The 7,632-nt window shown below is 49.9% G+C and overlaps 1 protein-coding gene across 2 annotated transcripts; it reads left to right on the forward strand.

The window, feature by feature from the left end:
• The first annotated feature begins 1,938 nt into the window (after positions 1-1,938).
• LOC130261381 (glutamic acid-rich protein-like) lies at positions 1,939-5,532 on the forward strand. 2 transcript variants are annotated; one of them, XM_056507526.1, is made up of 3 exons: positions 1,965-2,145; positions 2,257-2,400; positions 5,009-5,532. In XM_056507526.1, the coding sequence occupies exons 1-3, from the start codon at positions 2,122-2,124 to the stop codon at positions 5,216-5,218; spliced, it is 378 nt and encodes a 125-aa protein (XP_056363501.1). In that variant the 5' UTR covers positions 1,965-2,121; the 3' UTR covers positions 5,219-5,532. The 2 variants fall into 2 exon arrangements, with proteins under 2 accessions (XP_056363502.1, XP_056363501.1); XM_056507527.1 differs by lacking the exon at positions 5,009-5,532 and having other exon boundaries at positions 1,939-2,145; positions 2,257-3,083.
• Positions 5,533-7,632: the final 2,100 nt, after the last annotated feature.

Raw genomic sequence — 7,632 nt, forward strand, 5'->3', positions numbered from 1 at the left:
ACAAATTTCTCATCCTTTCCATTTTCTCTGTTCCACAGTTTTTGACAGGCGACAGGAGAGAAGGATTGTTTTGGGAACAATGTTTTCAGGACTCTAAAAATAATATAAAAGCTGCTCTGCCACACTCTCAGCTGTTACAGCCCCAAAAAGCACTGGCTGTCTTTGCTCAGAGTCACAATTGTGCTGGGATTTCTACCACACCACAGGACAGTAATTTTTTTGTTTTTCTCCTGGAAATACCTACAGCACTTCTGGGTAGCAAGGCAAACTTGAGCATCTTTTAATGGCTCTTGAAACTGGACATGTGAAATGAGGTACACAAAGTCAAAGGCCAGCTGAACCTGAACTCTCTGAATGGGTCTTCACATTCTCCCAGGAATATTAATATTTGCCAGGGAAACTGCATCTGCTGGGAACGTGGTGTAGAAAATGTGCTTTCTGCTCCTCTCAGAGCCAAAATTCCTACACATTTCTTGTAAGTTCTTTCTTCGATAAGGACCATGTTCAACTGAGTGACAGTGAAGTAAAATGGCAATGCAGGAATAAATTTTCCTGTATACAATATCCTCCATTCACGTGGATGGTTACTCACTGGCACACAGGAGTAAGGAAAGAGCCCAAATGCATCTTTGTACATAAAGTCAGACATATTGAGGGATGAACAAATCTCACAGATATATGGAAACTTTCCCTGAAAACCCAGTTCAGGGAGAGCCTGAGCTATTTTGTGGTTCTAGGCATGAAGATGCTCAGGATGCAGGAGGATTGTGCCTGATTCTTGCTCTGGAAATGCCAGTGCTCAACTGAGAGCTGTGGGGATGATTTACATCACATGGAGAGGGGCCACAGTCCTGCAAGGCTCTTCCATCAGGAGCTAACAGCAGCCTGGAGGGTGGGGAATGCTGGATCTGTGCCACTCTGCTCATCCTTCATCTTAATGCAGAGCTGCCCCCAAAGTTGCCATGTATCACTTTTATGTTTCTCCTGTCGGATGTATTTTGGAGCAGCTGTTATATGTGGCTTTTGATGGTGATCCTGTAGGAAGCAGCCATTTGCCTGCTGTGATATCCTCACAACTAATACTAACTCCTCATTCCCTTTGGTTTTATTTGGGGCTTTTTATCTGTTTGATTGGTTTGTGTGGGTTTGTTTCTTTGTGTTTTTATAAATGACTGGTTAAGTTGGTACAGCCAAACTCAAGAAAATGTAAAGCAGGCTCAACTTTCCAGAAATTACTGGGTTTAGTTGCATCCCCCAGGCTTGGAATCACCAGTATATTTGGAGGTTTTGCTCTGCATCATCAGCCTGCCCAGAGGCTGCTAGGTGTTTCAGAAATGGATATTGTGCCAAGCTTCCTTTCAAACAGCAAAACCTGGGATAGCATGAGAGAAAAGAAAAAATTCACCAGTTAGAACGGAGCCAGTGTATCCCCATCTTCCCCTCCACTGTTATTGATTTTGTCTAAAGCTTCCATCTCTCAGTTCCTGATGCTCTTTGCTACCCTTCAGCCTGGCTCCCCCTGATCTGACTGACTGCTGTCCACGTGGGGCTGGGGATGCTCAGCCTGGAAAGAGAAGGTGCTGGGAGGTTTCACTGCAGCTGTGCAGGACTTGCAGGGTCCCATAGGAAAGATGGGGACAGAGAGTTCAACACGGCCTGTGGTGAGAGGAGAAGGATTTCAGCTGCAGGAGGTTGATGTAAGCTGCCCTTTCACCTTGAGGGTGCTGAGGCACTGGCCCAGGCTGTGCATGGAGGCTGTGGATGCCCCATCCTTGGGAACATCCCAGGCCAGGTGGGAGCAGGGCTCTGAGCAGCATGCTCAGGTTGGAACAAGATGATCTTCAGGCTCCCTTGCAAGCCCAACATTCAGGGTTCCAACATTCTACAGTCACCACCGTCCACACCAGATGGAACCCTGGTCACTGTGACATCAGAGTCACCGTTGCAGCTGAGCTCCCAGCACCCAGCAAAGCGCTCAGCAAAGCGCTGGCCCTCGAGTCAGCCCAGCCTGCGCCGTGCTCCAGAGCCGCTCCTGTCGCCTCGCTTGCCACTCGCTCCCTGATACCCCTGTCGGTCCTGAGAGCTCTCTGCTGGCTGGATTTAGCCCCCCATTCCTGCAGGATGCCTGCATCTGTCCCAAAGAAGGTATGGTGCCATTCCACGGACAGGGACACCCCCCAGCTGCCTGGGTGGGCTGGAGTCTGTGGGGATGGTGTGGGAAAGGCACCCCACTCTGAGGTTTTGATATCTCTGCAGGCTGTCACAGACAGAGAGGAAGAGATGAAGGTGGACAAACAGATTCATGCAAAGAAGAACATGAAAGTGAAGAGAGGGAAGACTGGAGAAGAAGAGATGGAGGTGGATGTGAAGGAGAAGATGAAGGAAGTGATGGAAGTGGGTGTGAGTATGGAGGAGAAGATGGAGGAAGAAATGCAGGTGGATGTGAAGGAGGAGGAAGAGGAAGAGATGGAGGTGGAAATGGAAGAGTACATCGAGGACATGGACATTGATGAAAAAGATGAGGAGGAAGCCATGGTCTTGGGATGAAGAGCAACGCCAGCAGCAGAACAAGCATGTGCCCCCCACAGGCAGAGCCGGGGCTGGGCTGGGTGGTCCCTGCTCAGGGACACAGTGCCCCATGCACTGGATTCTGGTGGCCATCCCCAACCTGCCCTGCGCTTCCTTTGGGCCACACAAGCCCCATCCAGTGCCTGGGGCCCGACCCCCAGCCCCAGCCCTGCAGCAGAGTCCCACTGTGCCAGCGTGTGCCAGCCTGGGGGCACAGGGAACGTGGAACATGGAACAGTCTGTGCCCGACTGCAGTGACCATGCTGCTTGCTTTTCCTCCAGGACTGGCAGAGATCCCGGACAGAGATGTCACCTTTTTATACATACGTTTTAGAGTTCGTTGTTGTCTTCAGGATATAGGTTTTAGGACTATATTTCATATATTTTTTAGATAGGTTCTTCTGTAAATATGTTCTACAGATCGTTGTTACAAATATTCTTCCAATGTAAATAAGTTCTGTAGTTCATTATTGTTGCTGTTCTTCTATAGATAAACAATCTTTTTACTTTTTCACACCCCAGTTGTCTTTATATTTGTTTCAGACACAGGCAGTATTTGCAAACTTGTGGTTTCCACTTGCTCCAGGGTCCCAGGGCACAGAGGGGTCCCACTGGCAGAGATCACCCTCTCCTTGCAGTTTCTCTGGACACACTTTGTGTCTGTAGGGGCAAACCCCAGTGGGCTCTGTCCCATGGGATCCCGTGTAGGAGCAGGGCTGGGCCAGCCTGGTCCCACAGAGCCTCATCCATGGCTCTTTCCTGGGTGGCCCCAGGGCTAACGAGGATGCACTGGGCTGGCAACCCATGTTCTGGGCACCCCCAGGGGCTGGAGCCAGCCTGGAGAGATCCTCAGCCCCACATGGACCAAGATTTCCTTTGGAAACCCCCTCTGCCACCAGACTGGTACAAGCACAACAGCACTCGATCCTCCTAGTTAAAGGTGTGACATTAACTGGCGCAGATTTGTCCCTTGGACTTTCTAGCACAGCAAATGTCAGTGCTTGTAATCCCTGTTCTGCACTCCCTGCTCAGGCACCAAAACATCTGAACCTGCAGAACATCTTTAATTAGCACCAACCTGCAGAGAGCTACAGGAGGAGAACCTACCCCCAATCACAGAGAAATACTTGACACTGATAGTCTGGGGCAGAGCTGAAACTGAAGTATTTAATGCCAAGAGAGAGGATTTTTTATTGCTGAATTCATTCTCCAAGAACAGTAATGAAAGCTTTTGTTCTCCTCACCTACCACTGATGTGTATTGCTGAGGTTTGCTTATGGGTTATGACTGATTTTTATTAATCTGTTCAGAACTCTAATGCTGTTCCTTGCTAAGGTGCAGAGATGATATTTGAGATGAGCTCAGCACAGCTCGTGCAACACACAGAATTTCCAGACCCAGACATTCAGGCCATGCAAACTGATACTTTTTCATCTCTGTGCAAAGGTCATTACTAGGACATTACTGATGTACCACATACTCCTCAGAGCTGTCCTTTTTATCCAGTCACTTCACAGACTTCACTCCAAGCAGTTTCTGATAGAGTTCAGTAGCACACGGGGTTCAATCCTGGTTTTTCTTCATCTTCTCCTGAGCTGTCTCCAGACATGGTGTGTGGGCACTGTCTGACAGCAGCAGCATTAACGTGTCACCTCCCTGACACTGAGGCTCATGTCACAACTTTTCATCAAAAGCAGCAAATAAATGATTCCCACTGGGTCCCACACAGCTGCATGGAGACTTTGTGTGGCTCCAGTGTAGGTGCACAGGAATTTCAGAAGTTACACAGAAGGAATCAGCCACTCACAGAGATAAACACCAGTTTGCATGACCCAAATCCCCAGAACAATGCAGACTGTGGTAACTCAGACTCTGCATTTACACTTCATCCTCTGTGCCTTTCTTTTCATCTCACTAAAGCCCCCCCACTTTCCTCATGCTCAGGTTCCCAAGATAATTAAAAGCAGCATTAGGAGCAGGGATAGGAGGGGGGAACTGTCCCAAGGCTTGACAAAATTTCTCAGGCCTGACAATTCCAACCAAGGAGAGAGGAAAAGCCTGCATGAAAGAGGTGTGAAATCAAAGCAGTAATCAAATTTAGGTATAATGAGAGAAGCTGAAGAGGTTTTCAATGTTCAGAACAAGATTAGCAGCTCTGGGCACAGGAGGGATGCGACATTTTCCATGCTGTAGCAACTCTGTGATGCAAATTGCATCTCAAACCCTTCTGCCCAGCTCTGGGACCTGTTCAGCCACCAGTGTGGTGCTGAATTTTTAAAGCAGAGTGGAAGCTGGTCAGAGAGGTGGTTTGCAAATAAAAATCACAGAGGACAGCTTGGAAGCACCAGCCAGAGTAAAGAGAGGCAGAGCCTGGCTGTGGGGTTCAGCACATGCCTGAAACTCTAAGAAACTAAATTTCTCACTTGTTTTTCTCCCACAGGAAATAGAGAAGATGCTTTATGGAATCCCTGCCTCCTTCAGACTGCATCAGCATGCAGGAGAGCACAAATATGAAGATTACAGTACCTTCTCCTGCTGCTTCCATTTCCTGACTCAAATCTCACCAAAATCTGTCACTATTGGACCTTCCCAAAGCCTCACATTCACTCAGACTCACTCAGACTCAATCCTTGCTGGATTTTGGTGCTGAGGAGCGAGAAGGAAGATGAAAGTGCTTGCAGAGACCAGAGATGCAACTGCTGCCTCAGGTGCATTTCACTGCCCAGGTTAGTGCCTCTAAAACCATCAAAATCAGCCCCTTTGACAGCACCAAGCCAACAGCAGAACAGGGCCTGCAAATGGTTGGAAATGCCATTTTTTAATATTTCTCTCCCAGTCTCTCCTTTCATAGTGCCATTGCAGGGGTTTATCCCATCACTCAGCAGCAATACTTGGCAATCAGGTTCAGATGGATTTTTAGTGCTGAGCAAATAAAAGGCAATTTTGCTTTGTCTCCAGTGAATGAAATTTCACCTAAATCAGACAAACTCTGTGTTCTGAGATTGGCCAGGCACCAACCACTACCAGGTCCTCAAGCCTGGATGTCAAACTGCCCTAATATTGGAAAGTTAAGTTTATTTTGTTCTGTGTACAAGATTATTGTCTCTCAAAAGAATTGAGATCTATATAATTGCATTTCCAAGCACTAAACTCAGACCAGCCCCAAAGAGCACAAGAGACAAGAAAAAGAAATAAAAATAGAAATTTCTAAGGAGATGGAAATTGAATGCTGAGTTTTTCCCATTATAGAAGTTTAATAAATTATCACCTGCCAGCTCTTTGCCTTCACTTTTGTGGCCACCACTGAATACACTCACAGATAAGAAAATGTTTGTCCTGCTGAAAACTGAGGCTAGGAGTAGAAAAAGGCTCAGATATCTGAATTAAAAGACAACATAATAAAAAGAGCTGCCTTATAATAGCAAGACATGATGGACAGCAGGAATGGCTGAAGCCAGCAGAGATAAGTCCATGAACTATTCAGGCTACAAAGATTTCTGACAAAACCCCTAATAACCCAAAAGACAGGTTTTGTCTGGCAGAGCTGATAGGAACCTGTGCATTTAATTCAGTCATTGGCAGCAAACGGAGATCAGCTTGCAGCTCCTTTGGTCCACTACTACTTCTTTTTTTTTCATCCAGAAAATGTAATTACATCTACTCTTTGGGAAGAAATTACTGTTTTGAGTGGTTCAAGGCAAAGAGTTTCTTCCCATACCCACTCATAATCAGTCACCAAGAGAAATATTTTCCCCAAAGATCTCTTCAAAATTTTGGAGTTACTTTCAACATAAATAACTCGGTTATTTTGCTCAAAATGATAAGGGAATTGAATTTGGCTCCCTCAGCTTGAAAAGAAGTGTTTCTTCCCAGTTCTTCACAAAGAGGAACAAAACACTTTGCAGCAAACTGAAGGGAGGAAGAAGTTTCTTTCCCTCTGAGCTGAACAAAAGGAGACAAAAAACCCAGCCAATTTCCAGTTCTTTTAGTTTAAGGGAAAAGCTCTGAGGATCATAACTGTGGGAGACACAGAGTGGGAGGAGCAGGGGAATCCGCTGGGGGTTTGTGGGGTGCGGGACAGATTAAAGGAATGTTCAAGCAAAACCTGTGAGAGCTCAAGACTCCATCCCTCAGAGGAGAAACTCGATTTGACCCAAATGCCATTCAAATCCAAAAAACATTGGAGCATTTCCCCAAGCTCTGCTAAGCCATCAGGTACAGAGAAATCACCCTGCAGGACCAGGGCAGCAGATCCCCGGGACAGGGATCTCCCTCGGGAAGTCGCTGGCATTGCTGTGCCGGTTTCCCGGGCCGGGGAGTGAGGTGGGTCCGCCTCAGGGCAGGCTCCGTGAGGCTGGGGAGTGGGAGGGGCTCTCCCGTCCCTGGGGGCTTCCCTGTGAGCTGCTGGCACCAATCGGAGAGCTGGTTTGGTGATGGACAGCTTGGAAAACCAATGGAGGGTTGTTTCGCGCTCACAAATCACAGCGGATCGGGTTGGCCGCGCTGTCTTTTGGTTTCCGGCTCCCGGGGTGTTGAGGTGGCTGTGGACAGGACGCCGGGTCTAGCCCAGCTCCGGGCTCGGCGGGGGAGCCCGGCCCGGGCCGGCCGCACGGTCCCGGCCCCCGGTTCCCCCCGGCCGCTTTGCTCTGGGCAGCCCCGGCCCCCGGTTCCCCCCGACCGCATGGCCCAGGCCCCCAGTTCTCCCCGACCGCATGGCTCTGGGCAGCCCCGGCCCGGCCCGGCTGCATGGCCCCGGCCCCCGGTTCCCCCCCCCGGCCGCTTGGCTCTGGGCAGCCCCGGCCCCCGGTTCCCCCCCCCGGCCGCTTGGCTCTGGGCAGCCCCGGCCCCCGGTTCCCCCCCCCGGCCGCTTGGCTCTGGGCAGCCCCGGCCCCCGGTTCCCCCCCCCGGCCGCTTGGCTCTGGGCAGCCCCGGCCCCCGGTTTCCCCCGACCGCATGTCTCTGGGCAGCCCCGGCCCGGCCCGGCCCGGCTGCATGGCCCCAGCCCCCGGTTCCCCCCCCGGCCGCTTGGCTCTGGGCAGCCCCGGCACCGGCACTGGTCCCGGC

The sequence above is a fragment of the Oenanthe melanoleuca genome, chromosome 20 (genome assembly GCF_029582105.1).
Source record: "Oenanthe melanoleuca isolate GR-GAL-2019-014 chromosome 20, OMel1.0, whole genome shotgun sequence".
In the NCBI taxonomy this organism is placed as follows: Eukaryota; Metazoa; Chordata; class Aves; order Passeriformes; family Muscicapidae; genus Oenanthe; species Oenanthe melanoleuca.